This window comes from Solea senegalensis, linkage group LG4, assembly GCF_019176455.1.
Source record: "Solea senegalensis isolate Sse05_10M linkage group LG4, IFAPA_SoseM_1, whole genome shotgun sequence".
Taxonomy (NCBI): domain Eukaryota; kingdom Metazoa; phylum Chordata; class Actinopteri; order Pleuronectiformes; family Soleidae; genus Solea; species Solea senegalensis.
Window position 1 is genome coordinate 19,609,479 of NC_058024.1, and position 17,169 is coordinate 19,626,647.

The window sequence follows — 17,169 nt, forward strand, 5'->3', positions numbered from 1 at the left end:
TGTGTGTATCTTTTGCACATACACATGAATCCACACAGACTTCAAAGCATCTGGTCCCTGCAGTACAAACAATCACAGCCTCTTTTTTTATTGGTTTTGCCAATATTAGCATGCACATACATTAAAAAACATCAAAACATCACACGTGATGGCAAAAACCATACTGTATTAAAACTGCACTCCGAGATGAAAGAAACAGAAAAAAAAATTCAGTTGGCTGGTAGTTACACATGCAATTAAAGACGGAGCAGAAGGGATTGTTTGGCCTTCCTCAAAGATAGAGGGAGAGAGACGGAGAGAGGGCCATGACACTGAGGTAACGCGTGAGCAGGAAAAAGAGCGATACGTGATTTCTCTCCGTGCTTTATAAAATGCTAATGATTTATCCGCCAGGGAGATTCCTGCACTGAGATAATGTATATTCTGTACGAATGTGAGCGGTTTGTTTGAAGAAACTGATGAATGGCAGGGGAGAAGCAGTTAGTGCTGTATTTTGTTTGTCATGTTTAACCTCAGTGTAAAGGTTTTTTTTTTATATATATATTTAGCAAATATATGGAACATTTCCAACAGCACAGACTGTAACCATGGCAATCCACATTACTTGGTTACTTTTCTTCTCTTGAGCCAAATGAAAACAGCTTGATACAATGAGATGAAGCCAGGCTCTCTCTCTCTCTCTCTCACACACACACACACACACACACAGTGAAGTTTTGTGTACAGAGTCGATGCAGTGACTGATTGTTGTGCTGCAGGGCCGACCGTCTCAACCCCACACACCAGGTAAATCACTGCCAATAGGTATTTGAGTGAGAGCCAATCAATACGCGGATTCTCATTATGGTTCAATCTCCTTTAACAGGTCAGTCTGCAGCCATGTCAGATGGGTGGAAATTGAGAGACTCATCAAGGACTTTGGATCTCTTCAACACTGAGCCAGGGGATATGTCGCTCTCCCACCGATGTGAAGATCCACTCGGACAAATGATGACATTGTGTGAACAGGTAGAGCAAGTACGAGTTATAAAAAATGTTGCGTCTTAGAAAAACGGACTGTAATATTCCCAACAAGCTCCTTGTCTCCTCCACAATACCACCGATTGTGAAGGTGACCTTGACATGAATGAATTAACAGTCATTATTGAGGTTGCTATGGTGTGGAATAATCCACATCCTGAATATATAGTAGGTATAATAAGTTGACAAAATAAACCATGTCGATGATGAAAATTTGTCAACACAACATTTTATTGCTGACACGTTTAAACCACCGTTCAAGTATTGCAATGCACTACAGGAAGTGCTTTGGGCAGTAGAACCTATTTCTGCCATTGTCTACACCAACCGCGTTCTGAACTAACACAGAACAAATATGATATGCAGAAGACTGGAAAGGATTTAGTCTGTTTAACTTTACAAAGGTCTGTTACACAGAAATAACAGACAACTGGATGACTAGATGTCCCTCTTTTGTCTGAATAAAACAAAACTAGAGTTCATTCTAAATAAATAACAACCCCTGACTAATCGATTAATCATAAAAAGTAATCGACAGATGACCTGACAAAACAATCGTTGGTTGGAGCCCCAATATTGATTAATATGGTTAGAGCTTTAGGTGTGGGTGGCCCTAAACTCAGCTATAATTAAGCTTAATCCCCATTGTATAATTTATCACCAAAGGTCAATCTGGTGACCTTTGACCAAGCGTGGCACCATGCTGTGATCATCATGTGATTATGACCCCCTCTAGTCAGAATATAATTACTAACATGTTGTTGGACAGTTATCAAATAAAGGGGGCGGGCAGAAAAGTGTCAGAAAGCTGCACAGTAAATCGCCAGAAAATAATCCAAATCTAAAGAACTGTAGATGATTTTGAGATTACATATGATATAATATATAAATATATTGTATGAAGAAGATTAACAATGACTACTAGATGAGGGATTGCTAATTAATTACTGATTAATTGTGTGACATTTATCTTATGAATAGAAATGACTCAATATTTAGGTACAGTGGTTTTGTTCCTCCTGTGGTAAGAGTGCAACAACAAAGAAAACAATTTTCAGTGCAGTGGTAAGAGTGAGGATGAAGGTTCCTGTGCTCAGCTTGCTTGTATTTCTTTTGGCATGATTCATCCTTTTCCTTCACTTCTTCTGGCCTTGTTTCCCCCTCCACTAAAATCTATTTCTCTCAGACCATTCATCCATTTGAAATGTTCTACCTCAAAAAACCTCCGTGCCCACTTCGAATAGCAAGCACTGAATTAATATTTCTTTCTTTTTCTTATTTCTTTCTTTTTAATATTAATTTATATTGGACTTCCAACCAAAAGCAGTGACACCCTATCCATGAACTGCTTTAAGTAAACTAAAAATGAGGTTTAAACCAGTACAGTTGATGAAAAATAAACATTTTTTTTCAGAAAAGGGAGGGGGAAATGAGTCAAAAGGTGTATGACTAATGATTGTTGTTTAGTGTGTGTGTGTGTGTGTGTGTGCATAATGCCCTTCTTTTGTCTGAGCTTGTCATGAGCATGTCATTGTGAGTTAAAAGTAAGCTTTAAGGAAGCTGGGTCCTTCACTGCCAATTACACTCTCCTGCTTTTTAATTGACAAACCAATGAATGAATACCCATCCATTACATCTGAACACCCACTACTGATACTCTAATTAGTGCAAAAATCTATTTATCTGTCCGATCCTTACGTGAGCCATTGTGCTCATGTGTCATTACAGCCCATCATTAAGAAATTCAATTAAATGATATATAATTACTATCTAGGTTCAAAATTGAGGAGCCATTTGCACAATGGCATAAAACAGCACTGACTCTGAAAAGCAGGTGATTTTGATGAGCACGTACTGGATGAGACATTGTCCACGACTACATTTGTCAAAATTGAGTTTCTTAATGGTGTACGGTGCAGCCCTGACTCAGAGTTTGTGAACACAGCAATATACCGCTGAAAACACACTTAAAGGCCCAGTGTGTGATATTCAGGTGACACTGAAGATAATATAATATCTTTATTTTTATGAGTGTACAATCACTTTGTATTTACTTTTTCAAAAAACCCACAATCTCGAGTCTTTCCATGGTCAGCTCTACAGCGGCCGCCATTTTGGACCATCATGTATTTCCAATAGTGTTGATGTTCAATGGTAACTGAAGGCTACATAGCATAACATTCATCTTCACCACGAAATGCTGGGGAATGTTTACACACTGGAGCTTTAAATGCTCATGTTTTCAAGTGGACAGACAATTAATTTACTGTGGTTCCGTTTTGGCCCCAGCGATCTCTCACTTACTGAAAATCTCTCTCCCTCTCTATCTCGCTCTATCTCTCCATAGATAAGTTGCAGAGCGGGTAGACAGAGAATAATGACGTTGAGCATGCACAACAACTGCCTCTCGAGGAGAGAGCCCTGGGGAGCATTTTGCAGTATTACGCAGTCAGCCCTAAAGTAAATACATCACAACCACAGCCTTGACCAAGAGTATGAATTGACCAGGAAGGGAGGATGGATAACTATGATCAATCAAGGTTTCTTCATCACTACTAATCGTTTTGTCAGTTTAAAATGCCATTCTAATACAAACGACCTGCACGAGAATCTTTCCTGAAAAAATATTTAAGATGATCAATAAATAACTAAAATTGCCGCAGCTTCATTTCATATTTTTTTTTCCCGGATATCCACGGAACAAATAGGACGTATCGCACACCACTATGTCCAAACTCAGTTTGGTTCTGTATCGTACATGTCATACATGTTAATCATTCATGTGAACCTGCAGCACAGCCACACTGAGGTCTTCTCATAATTACATCAACACGGAACAAGGTAAAGCTCCCACAAGTGAAAACTGATTACACGATGAATATGAACTAAATTATAGTACATGTACAATCTTTGTATTTCAAGTTAAAAACCTTAAGACTGTCATGAAATGCTGTTATGATTTGCATCTTTTCTAGAGTTGTAAATTTAAGTTTTTTTAACTAGTCTGCTGGTCGTGGACATTAACCTTCACAGTTTGTATGATAGTAAATCAGTTGTTAACTGTGCTTTCTTTGATATCTGCCTCAGTTTTATTACTTCAGTTTTTTATTATCATTTTATTAAGTCACTGCTAATGCAAACCCAATTTTTCCTGGGAATCAGCCGTAGTACTTCAGCAACTATGGCACCTTTTGTTTTTCTTAAAGTTTCACATGCACAGGATCAATAACATTTAAATGATCAGAAAAAACAACGTCATTTTTTTTTTTTTTTTCCACATAGGCTTTCAGTTTGCCGTGCTACGGTTGGTCAGCTGACCCCCCCTGAGCACATTTCCATACAGCGTACTGTGTCCTTTTGCTTACATCAGGAAAACTACTCACTCATTAAACCCGGGCGAATAAACTGAACTGACAAAGTAATGAGTGCCTGAATACATGAATGAAATACTGCAGACAGTAACACACATTTGGAGAAGGAGCATGAAATCACGTTTGCTTGCTAACAAGAATCCAAGCACTTGAACAGCGGCAGTTAATAGAGCACAATAAACAATGAGTGCCACGACTGTCCCAGCAAACATCACTTCAATTGTAGCTTATTACTGTGGAGATGTCACAATGATAAGCAGACCTACACATTATTATATAACACACAGTGTTATTAAAAACAAGTACAAATATTTTAAATAGTAGGCTTCACATTTGTCAGACGCAGTAGCAGGAAATAAACCATCTCAAAGTCCTCATTATGAAGCAAGGTCAGGAAATAATTCAAAAAGATTGCAGGAATATTAGAAATGCCGCTAGTTTAAAGTCATTTAAGAAGTTAGCCATGCTTTTCTTTTTTAGAATCACACCCACTTTCACTGTCAAAAAATATTTTTTTAGCATTCTTATGAAGTACACTTGCATCACATGTTTTATTTGTTTATTTTTTCACAAGACAAGCCCTTGTGGGTTTTCTTTTTAATCTCATTTTACTTCTCTGTCTTCTCATGTATGTCCACATTTTTATTCATCTTATGTGCCATAATAAATCCGTGACCATGTGAGCTAACTCAGGGAAATTAATTAAACCCTCTTCGGTCTCGCTGCGTCACTCCATCTTCTTTAGACGGCGACAGCTTCCCCTCTTGTGTTTCAAAATCAAGATATGTCCCGCCATTAATCCCCTTCGCTGCTGCAAATAGGTCACTAAAACATTGCCTTCCCTTCAACTCTTCATTGTATCTCATCTCCTGACACCAAAGACACTCCACCTCTCAACCGCTCCAAAGACAAAATAATATGCAGGTAATTAACAATTTGGTGGGAGAGCAACACAGGCAGCTTATAAATATGCAAATCGGCCCATGATCACGCTCTTCTCTTAGTTTCCTTTGCAACCTTCATTTCCAATTTCCTGGAGAATTATTCCTTTCATCTTTGCATACTTTATGAAAGTTGTGCAGTGCAAAAATACACCTTCACAAAACAAACACACACACACGCACACACCAAATGCAAATCCCTTAGCTGCCCTCTTGCATGCAGGCTATAACCCAGTCATGTAATGAAGGCTATAAATCAGCACCATGGACAGCACTATGCAGGCTTGTGCTGCTGGTGTTGGGTGGTGAAGGAGAAGGGGGGTTCAGCACCAGAGAGTGTGGACAGCGACAGCCTCTGCGAAGCCTTCTCTATAAGCTGTAGCTGTCCCACACACCAGTGATGACTACACAGCGTTATTCAGGTTGTTGCAAAGTTAGTTTAGCACAGCTATTCTTCAAATTTAATGGGTATCTGTGTGTGTGTGTGTGTGTACTTGTATGTGTTACCTCTTTAGGACCTTTCAAAACACTAACCTTGTCAGGACCACGAGTTTGAATGGAGACCAAAACTGGTCCTGATGAGGCAGAACCAAATTTATGAGGTATTCTTTTCTTTTTTAATTAAAGAAGATGGAGGATGGCTGCCCCTTGATGGTTCCAAATTATTGCACTTACAAAATGGGGTCATGCCTCAAACCGCCCGACAACCTCTTACATATATTCATTACATAAACTCTTAGTTCATGATTTGAATCCCCCCCTTAAAAAAACGAGATGCCCGCATTAAGTTAAATATTCATGTTCCCAGCACTGGTCTATTTTTATCATTAGCACAGGTAGGAGCAGCAGCACAGTGAATGTATTCTCTTCAGTGGATTCCCGAGTGACCGCGACTGGCAACAATTTGTGTGATTTGATCATAACACAGAATAAGACGCATGAAAAGCAAAAACTTAAAAAGGGAGGCGGGGAAGAAAAAAAGAGCCAAATGTAGAGTGCAAAATTGAAAAAGAGGGCAGAGAGGAAGAGAACTGGGCCTCAAGAGAGAAATGTGTGCAGAGCTACGACAAAACCGCAGCGGAGATTAAGTCGATTTGCAGCTTCTGCACAAGCAGGTGAAGAATTAACCTCAGTTTGGATGAAAAAATATTGTATAATGATGATAAGGTTATTGGGGGATTTAATATCCTTCCAAAAGATGCATAGATTCAAATTTCTTTGAGTAGGTATTAGCCCCCTGCCGAACAGCTGGTATCAAAGCACTCACACTGCAGCTCTGCACAAACCAGCGACCTACAGGTTCTCTCCAAGTCATGCAGAGACTGAGGACTGGGCTGAGGGACTGGGATTGGATGGAGTGCCGATTTTGACAGCTGGGGGTGATGGGATTAGCAGCAATGCTGTGTCGTTAACTGTAGATGTGAGTAGCGGTGTGCATGTATTTTTCCCTCTGTGTGCGTGTGTGTTTTTGAGGGAACACATGGACAGACTGCCTGTCCACAGAGTGCCATATGTGCTGGGAATATTTACGCTGCCATGAAGAATGAATAAAGCATAAGATAGCTGCAGGGGAAAAAAAAACAGGAAAAAAAATCCTACTGTGGGAACATGACGGTATGATCGCGTGTTTTACTAGAAGTTTGTGCATTTGTGCGTGCGCTGGACGAAGCTGTAATGCCCTTATGATCACCATCCATCGTATAGACTGAGCCTATTACTATTCCTGTCACAACAGCCTTGCAGTAAGCGCAAAGGCAGAGCAGGAAAGCAGGCCCTTCACCATACAATGCTGTAATTAATACTTTGTCTCTCTCTTACACACACACACACACACACACACAACAAACTATACTGACCACTCATTTCCATCGGGTTGTTTAAACCTAAATAATACATGTGTTATGTTATACTCCTCTGTGTTTGAATGGCCAGGTTTACTGTATATGTGTGTGTGTGTGTGTGTGTGTGTGTGTGTGTGTGTGTGTGACTGCATGACACATCCCATCACTCACCCTGGCTCTGTGCTCCCCCGTCCCCCTCCTCTGTGTCAGTCAGGTTGTTAAGCATCCCGACTCCTCTACGGTGCTGTTCTTCAGCTGCGGAAAACGATGTCACCTATCAAGCTCTCGGCGGCTCTCCCCGTGCTCCACGCACTGTGATGAAGCCACAGAAACAGCGGGGAAGCAGGGCAGGAAATATGCCAGCCAGATCCTCCTCACTCCTCTCTCCGCTCCTCGCCGCCCGTAGGATGCACGAAGAGAGGCAGCAGAGGGAAGAGAGGGGTTGTTTTTTTTTCAGTTTGTAGATCCTCCTCTTGACGTCTCTTCTCTACTGGCTTGTAAGCGTGACACTCTCGCTCTCTCTCTGTTGCTGCCTCTCTCTCCCTTCCTCTCTCTGTTGCGCTCTCTCTCTCTCTCTCTTTCTTCAGGAGGAGGAGGAGGGAAGAGGGAGGAGGGAAGCTGCAGGAGTTTGGTAGATGATGGAATGCCTCAAAGCTGCACACTTGCTTTCTCCCACCTTCCCTCTCTCTCTGTCTCTTTTTTTGTCATCCTTATTTCTGATCTTGATCTTACCCACTCAGGTACAAAAAAAAAAGGAGAAGAAAAAACCCACACTCACTCTCCACAGCTCAGATGATGCTGCTCAGTCATAGCTGCCAACTGATTGCATATTCAAAGAGCAGTGTGATTTCCTTTACATCTATCCCTCCCCTCCCTTCCTCTCCACTCATCACAGCTGTCAGACAGAGCTATGATTGGGGAAGCAGAATTGATGCAGTGAGAGGAGTGAGCAGGCGTTATAGCCTCGCTGCTCTGCTGTTCTCCGTCCACAGAGGTGCATTATGCATCGGCTTCTCCGCCTGACAGCTTTGTAGTAAGCCGCCATGCTCTGTGCTCACTCCCTTCTTTAATGTCAGATGCAAATACGGCCTCTGTTTCCTTCAACAGATGAACAAGCCCCATCAACAGCATCTGTGTGTTCTTATGATAAACAGCTCTCCCTGTTTATGCACTCAGATGCACAAACACACTGTCTTTGTATGAAGGTGCATCAGTGTTTGGTTTTTATTAAAGCACAGTTCCATACACACACACTGACACTTGTTCCACTGCACGTTGTGTATATGCAGCTAACAAACAGAGAGTTGCTCTTTATCTTTACCTTATTTACGCTAGACACCATCATAGAGAAGTTTGTTTCCGACTGAGAGGACATGAATAGTGGCGGGTGGCACACTGTCAATTAGGCTGGTGTCATTTTGATCCATGTCGATTCATTTTGATCTGGTACACAGTGTGTTATGAGCATAAATGTGTGTTTCTATGCCCCAACCACCGTGATCCTGCACCAGACATATGAAAACAATTAATCTTGGTTTTAGTCATGTAGTGCTGATGCACAAAACCAAAAAGAAACGTCATAATTTAACAATGTCTCCGACAAAACCGGTTTTGTCAAAGTACAATTTCCTTGACAAATGAACAATACGTTTACATTTCCTCACCGCGCTGCACAGACAGACACATTTCTGTCAGTTTGTTCATTAACATTCACCCCATAGCCACTTTATTTTGTAACAACAAAGGGCGTGAAACAAATTAAATTACAATATCCACAGGATAAGAGCTTTTGTATTACAAAGCAGACAAAGCATTTCAGGTGGCACAATTACATTCTGAATGACGCGCTCAACATCGTTCAGTATAGATTATCGTGGGCATAGTTTCAAGCAGTCAATCTGCTGCTTAAATGTGCAGGGCCCGACACGAAAACAGATTATTTATATTGGTTGCTACAGTGATTCTTGCATCGACCGGAGATGCAGACTTTTTTTTTTTTGAATGACATGGAGGTAAACACTGAAGAAAACACATTATTAAACTGCATTATGAACAGCAAGGGTATTAGTTACTGTGATAATGGTACTTAACTGTTGTACATTGCACTGCAATCCACCCACAATCCTGGTGCAGTGCTTTGTGGCAGACCTTTATGCTGTAACAGCAGCTGCAGTGGTTTCAGAAAGTATAGGGACCTCTATACTATTGTATATCTAATATTGTGTTGTTTATTGTGGATTTAGAAAATAATCTAGAAATTGAATGTTTCCCATCCAACAATACGCAATAACCTAATAATAATACTAATGGTCACAAAAACACTTAAAACTATTCCAAAGTGAAAAGTATTGATATCCTTAATACACTACAATCACAGCTCGAGTCTTCTTGGATAAGTGTCTTCAGGCTTCCCACATCTGGATTAGGACAGATTATCACAGTCTTCCTGACTGAAAGCCTCTGTCAGACTGGATGGTAAACATCTGTGAGACTACATCTTCAGCTTTTTTTCTACCTATCCTCAATGGGCTTTGAATCTAGGCTTTGACTAAAATCTGTCCAAGACCGCAAGCCAGCCCTGTTGTGAAGCCATTCCAGTTTTGTCCTGGCTTCATGCTTCGGGCCACAAGATAAACTGCCACCCCAGTCTCAGGGTGCGAGACAGACCTCTTTGTTTTAGGCTGCATTCATCCCTCCCTGGATGTTGTCTTCCCATTCCTGCTGCTGTACAGCTCTCCTCCAATAGCAAGTTGCTGCCACCAATATCCTTGTAGCCTGTAGCGATGGCATTAGCCATGTGAGCAGCTATGACTACTGTCTGCCAGTCACTGCATATGGAGTTCTGCCCAAAGGGTTCAGTTTTAGTCTCGTCGGACCAGATAATCTTTCACCTCATGCTCTCATGAGTCCATAAACTGCTGTTTGGCAAAAACAAGGCAACCTGTATTAACCTGTATTATGGCTTTTAAGCAAAGTGGTTTTATGTCAAGCCGTTCTACTCCAAGGGACTGATTGATGGAGTGTGGTTGAGATGTGGCGGTGGCGCTCTGTTTGAGTGACCCATGGATGCTCCTCTGAGAAAAAGGCCTGGTTTATCTGTTTGATGAGACAGTCGACGCTAAATATGCAACAGTGAAGGGGTCTGAAACCACATGCAGTTCTGTCCCATGCTACATAAATCATGTAAATGAAGGTCTTGTCCTGCAGCAGTCACTGTTGCCTAGTCATTTACTCTACAATGGCCTTACTGCAGCGCATAGAAGGAGGACTCGGTTTAATTTACTTTGGTGCTGTGGATACAAAGCTTCAACAACAACAGGTTAAAGTCAACCAAGTCTTTACAATGCTCTACATCTACAAACTGACTAGCTATACATTCTGGAGTGTGTGGCATTGGTTCAAGCTCTCAGGTCTCCCTATATTTGGTACACGTTATAGTCAACGATTTTGAAATGAATGGATTTAGGACAGTGCCATCATCATTTTAACAGATAACAGTGAATTACAGTACACGGCAACATAGATCCCTGTTAAAGCACACAACGAACAAATTATGGAAAAAAAACCTGCTAAACCTGCCATCTGTTTAAACAGTCAACACAAGTGCGGCTGCTGCGATCACATGTGACACACTTGACATAGTTTGTCACATATATCGAACGCACCCTTTTCAACTGCGTTCACAGTGCTCCAGTCACTGCACTGATCTGCCTGAGGTGCTGCTGCTGCTGCTGCTGCTGCTGCTGCTGCTGCTGCTCCAATCAGACTCACAAGTGTGCAGGTATCACCTCTGCTAATCTCTTGCCCACGTTTCAATGCAAACAGCTTGAGCACCAAACTCTGACCTCACATTCTGATGCAAGTGTGCCACACGAGGCGGACCACTGAAGTGCACGAAACCCAACCAGCTGACAGTCTGCCAAATCAAGCAAAGCAAAGAGCCAACTGTAAATGTGAGTGTTTTTTGTTTGACATCGTGAAACGATGTAATGTCCCGTTACACAACCCTCTCTCTAATGATGCTTTGTCATCGGCCCGTATTTGTGCAAGAAAAAATAGCTTTAAATGAAATGCCCTGACAATTCATTTTTACCAGTTCTGTATCTTTATTTACAGCTTTTGGGGCTCAATCGTTCAAGCTATGAGTGATAATCATTAGTGGCACATTCATATTAATGAAGCATTGCACAATAATTTATCCCTGTCTTATTCTCCCACTGATGAACTGCTCATTTTGGGTTCTTATAATTTTGTTAATGGTAAATACATTTGTTTAATACAACATTAAAACCTTGTTTCCTTTTCTTTCTTTTTTAGTAAAACCTAGGTTCCCTTAGGTTTTACAGGGACATCCCACATAAGATACATCATTACTTTAAAAAAACACATTACATTGGTCCCCTGTGAAAACTAACATGTGAAACTGCGCTATTCTGTAAAAGATTAAACACAACAACAACTCTACTCTAAGGCTCTACTAGAGCAGCACAGACAGTCCTCCCCCAACACCCTCTATCTATTGCACTGGCCCACCCAAACAAACACATGATGACAAATCTATAGAGTGTGTATTTGCATACGGAGCAGTGAAGTGAGATCTGGTCACAAACTGTCACAGGAGACAGATTAAAGATCTTTGTTTTCCATCCAGAAATGTTCAGTTCAGATTCAGGCAGGTACATGTGAGGTGCACGTGGTCTCATGTAGATTTTACAGTGCTATGACATAATGGTTCACTTTACTCACAACTCTGATACCAAATGTTTCCTGGAGGAAATTGTACATACTCCTGTTTAATGTATTTTGTTTCATGCTAGCACAAGTGTCAGATTAACTATTAACTGATCTGCTGGCATTATTCTGTGCATGTACTGCTGACTAACGCCGGGCATCTTCTCTCTTAAGCAGCATCGCTTGCTGACAACTTAACTGTGTCTTGTCTACAAACAGTGGCCCTGTTAGTGGATTAGCCCAGACCCTTACAGCATTCATGTACTGCCAGAAGCAATTCTTTGTCTTTAGGACGGGACATAGAGGAAGTGAAAACCACAGAAATAGTAGCTGCATGAAATACTTGAACAAAAGGAGAAAAAAGAAACCTTTTTCCGGGGGCTTGTTTGTGTGAGAATGCATGTCTTCTGTGGTAGTAGTCAATAGTTTGTTATTATTATTCTCATCATTATTATTATCGAGTGGAGGCATTGACAAATAAGAGACATTTATGCCTAAATGCCAGAGGCATGAGTCACACATTTTCCCGAAGTACTAGTTATCTTGTGCATGATTACATGTTTCTGCATGAGCATATTTGAGTCGATGTGGAGTTTAGTTTGTATGTCACACCTTCCTCTAATCAACCAGTTTTTTTGGCTTTTGAAAGGCTAAATGTATTTTGATTAAAGGCTCGTTGAGATGTTATGAACTTAAGTAAAGGGACAATCTTTGTCGAGTCATTTTTGACCACAGATAACCACATTGACCTAATATGATCTACTTAAGAGGCACTAATGAAGAACGCAAACCCACACGTTCTAAAACTGATGGCAGACCGCAAAAGATATTCAATTATGTTTTTGAGCAGGGCGTGCTGACTTCTACTGACCTTGTGTTACCAAGGTCAGACCAAAGGCATCGAAAAGCTGCATGTCCAACAAATGGTACGGTGCAGTTCAGCTCGCCATAGTGAATTTTCGTACACCAATAAATTCCACAAAGAAGAAATAATGTGACACAATAAAAACACTTCCCCACACTGAAATTATTTGTTCAAAAAAAGAAACACAAACATCCTTGAATCTTCCATCCGTCATAATGCTCAGCATATTTAAAAATGTGACGTGACTTAACTCGTCACAATCAATCAGCCCACTGCAGTGTGTTTAGGTGCTGGAGTTACCCCAAAGAAGGGTGCAAAAAAGTGGGACTGTACAGTCTGAAACAATTATTCAATTAATCGATTATTAAATGAATCGTCAGCTATTTTGATAATCGATTGATCGCTTTGAAGCTTTTTCAATTATTAAAACAAGATTTCTGATTGTTTCAGCTTCTTAAATGTGAATGTTTTCTTCGTTTCTTTGCTCATAGAAATCATTAAAAGTGAATCGTTTTGGTTTTTGGACAAAACAAGACATTTGAGAACATCATTTCCAGGTTTGACAAACACTGATCAACATTTTTTAACGCCGTCTAACATTTTATGGACCAAACGATTACTCGATTAATTGTGAAAAGTATGAAAATAATCGTTAGCTGCAGCTCCAGATCAGTTAGATCGGTGCCCTTCACTAATTCTAGTGACTCTGTGGCGCATCCAGATCAATAGGTTGTGTGTTTGCATGTCAGGGTCAAAATTCTAAAAAAAAAAGTTATTCTAAATTCTAACAAGCCTCTGTCGCCCTCTGTTGCTCATATTGCAAGTAAGTGCGGAAGCGCACACACACTCCGTGGGGTGAAGTAATAATTGCGTAATGTACTGACTTGAACCGAACCGTACAGCTCAGTGGAAGCAGGGCTTAAGATGATGACGGACTTAAATGTGTACTTGGGACGTAATGAAGCATCATGAGACAGTTAAAATGATTCAAATGGGTTCAGACATGCATGCACGTATCATCTACGTTGACTGTTCAAAGTCATTGAGGCATTAGATTATACAGACCGCCGCCACGGCGTTGGTGGGTGAGAGTGTGGAGTCTGAGGCAGTGTTGGCAAATTTGTCGCTATATTATAGCAACTTTTCAGACCCACAAAACACAAATGAGAAATCTTGCGACTTTCTGGCCTAACCCTCGCTACTCTGCGAGGGAGAAATCACCAGTTCTGCCGCACAAATGAGCTGCATCTAGCTCTATTCACAAGTATGGCTGTAGACACGGAGCTGGACAGAGAGAGAGTGAAGCATTGTGACCACACAGCACAGAGTCGTAGACGCGTGCAGTGTGGCTGCTGAATCGTTACATCCCTGCGATCCACAGCTGAAACATTAACACAGAGTAAGCAAGGTTTATGGTTTCAACCTTATCATTACTGCACGACAAACACACAACACAATGGTTTGACATTTGGGAAATGTGGGACACTGCAATTAACCTTAAGCAATGCATATGATTTTTTTAGTTAATGTTGAGAATGAGCCAAATCAAATACATTTCCATTGGGTTGAGATATTTGTTATAGAGAACTCCACTCACTGTGTACGGTGGAGGGCCTCAACTGAAAAAACACTGCTCATTCAATTTGAATAGTCACGCATTTGCTTCACTGTGGGCCTGCAGCGGCAAATCAAATCATGTCTTTTCATTGATGCTCAAAGAGTGTACACTGTGCAAAGGGGAGCGCTCAGATAAGGCCGCGGTATTCTCCCTGATGCTGGCATTTTTATAATACCCGAGTGCACCCAACAACAGTGAAACACCATGTCATCGCCACTTTTGTAAAGCATTAATAGCAACTCTGCCGAGAAGTCGGCCATGACATACACTGCTCTGATTACTTTCTATAGCCACACACTTTGGTGTGTGCCCCGTGTGGGAAACTGCGATTGGTTACTGTGAGTATGACAGCGGCGCCAGCAGCAGGCATCGAACACGTCCACCGTCGGAGAACAAAGTCATGCATACAGTGCCTTGTTAGAGTACTAGAGACACAAGAAAGAACATACACAGAATGTTATTACTGAAAATGTAGTAGATCAACTACAGTAGATGTACTACAGTACATTCAAAGGTCAAACTGCAACAACATGGTGAATGGCTCCAGATAGTTGGGTGGACATCTTTGTCCTCATATGCCGAGGAATCTCTAAATCTCTGGAAAAGGAGTTAAACTTTAGTTGGAGAGAAAACAAAAGACAGAGACCAAAAAAAAGGATTGTTTCTTCGCTACGCATCAAAATGTTTGAAATCAAACAGCATGCGTAATGTCCTCTCGGAATTCCAGCAGTCTCTGAAATTAAAATAAAATATTTGGAGCACGAGGAAGCATTTGTGCTTCAAAAATGCAAGACACAAGAGTGGAGTTGATGGAGAATTAGCCTCAATATAGCCCCCGTGTCAAGCCAGATAATGACTGCAATAAATCTGACGGAAGCTGCTTTTTGACACAGTGATTTTTCTTCTTTTTTTTTTTTTTGTATGACATTTGCTGCAACTGGAGGATTGAGGGCATCTCAAGTGCATGCTGTGATAAATAAGATCGAGCAATTTTGACAAGTTCAGATAGCTAATTAATGTATAGCTTTTTTGAATCTGTCCCACTAGTGATTTGTTAAGTGCAGACGTGACTCAGTGTTAACAAAGAAGAGGAACACTATGTACTGCGATTAAAGTCCAATAATAATAGTGATTCCACCCTTGAACACAAACGGTGTTGTTCCTCTTCAAAGGTGAATCAACCTGTCTGGGTTCACTGTGCACCTTTCAAACCTGAAGGAAATGGCAGTTAATTATAAAGTCTTTGCAGTCATACATGCAACAGGCTTAGTCATACTGGAAGTCAGCTATAGTCCGAAGACTTTGGGAAAATGCATTAGATGCCTATGTATGTGTCCCTGTGATGGACTGGTGAACTGTCCAGGGTGTGACCCCGCCTATCGCCTTATTTTTAGATGAGATTGGCACAGCACCCCCTGTGACCCTCATGTGAATAGGGCTGGGTACCGAACTTCTGTTCCTTTATGGTACCGACCGGAATGCTTCGATACTACCCGCTATCGAAACGTGCCTTGTTTTTCAATCCCATGTTTCGGTACCTACGGAGTTAATCATGGGATGAAGATCTGATAATGCTGCCGGTGATTGGCTGTAACGTTACGTGTGATTGCGGCTGTTACGGCCACAGACCGCGTTCACGTGTGTCTGTGTCGTTAACTACACGTAAGTGTGTTGTGACTTGTGTGTTGGGTTAAAATGCCACGAGGTCGAAAGTGTGGCTCCGTTTCAACAAAATGAATACTAATATAGTGTGTGATGCAATATTTGTAAAATATTACTGCATTGAGTGTGGATTTGTACCATAATGTGTAATGTAATTTTCTTTTTTAGAACTGTTATTATAAAACTGGTACAGAAAAAAGAATCGTTCAGGAACCAGTATCAAAGTGAAGTCAAATTGATCAAATTTTAGATTGATACCCAGCCCTACATGTGGAGGATAAAGCGATAGAAGATAGATGGATGGATGGATTAGGTGTTGTGGAAATGGCAGTAAAAGTTGTCAAAAATGTCACTGATCTAAAGCAAAACACACAATTGTGCATCTGAAGCACACTGGTCGACGTACTTAAGAACCAACACACAGGTGTCTCTGCCATGTCCCTTTTAGACCAATAGAGGCATGACTGTCGGGGCAGGTGTGGGACAAGGATCGTGATTTGTGCCTGCTGTAGGCAGCATAAGGTGGAGGGGTGGCAGTGGATTGGAAGAGGGCAAAGCTCCTGCACCACAGCCTGGAACATGAGCAGCCAAGCAACCAAGTGGAAAAGGGACAGTCTGGTGAATCGGGCTGCAAAGAGAGATTTGTACAACCATAAAAAAAAAATAGGCTACCGTGTTTGGTAATTACAAAAAAGTTATCAATGAATAAAAAATGAAAAATATTTAGCATCCCCTTCCATTCTGTGTTAATACACATTGCAGCCTGGGCTTATTTGGCAAATAGTCCCAATAGATTTCTGTGAATTATTTAGAAGCCATTTTATGTCTAAATTGAAAGTGCAGCTGAACCCATTTTACCCAATACTCAGTTTAAAGACTCTCAATAGATGTTCAATTACGAACATATCTGCCTCTGCAAATTGGGATTGGAACGTGAATCTAATGTGTCATATAGCCAGAGCACAACAAATGTGATCTTGGGCCAGTAGCACTCAACTGCATCTAAGGAGAAGGGGAAAAAAATCCCTCAACTTGTACTTACAGTGCATTAAAGGAATGGTCTATAAATATTGGCGATCAGCGTGGGGGCAAGTCATACCACAGCCACAAACATCGCAGT

General features: G+C 41.1%; 1 protein-coding gene across 4 annotated transcripts in view; it reads right to left on the minus strand.

The window, feature by feature from the left end:
* Nucleotides 1-17,169, minus strand: part of slc12a5a (solute carrier family 12 member 5a) — a 139,170-nt gene that overhangs the window by 83,605 nt on the left and 38,396 nt on the right. Inside the window, exon 1 of one of the 4 annotated variants that reach the window (XM_044024135.1) lies at nt 7,345-7,704. The exons of the other annotated variants lie outside the window; for them this stretch is intronic. Within the exon in view, the coding sequence (XP_043880070.1) occupies nt 7,345-7,399 (55 nt within the window). The 5' untranslated portion in view covers nt 7,400-7,704. Of the gene's footprint in view, nt 1-7,344; nt 7,705-17,169 lie in introns of those variants that run through there. 4 annotated transcript variants of the gene reach the window in all.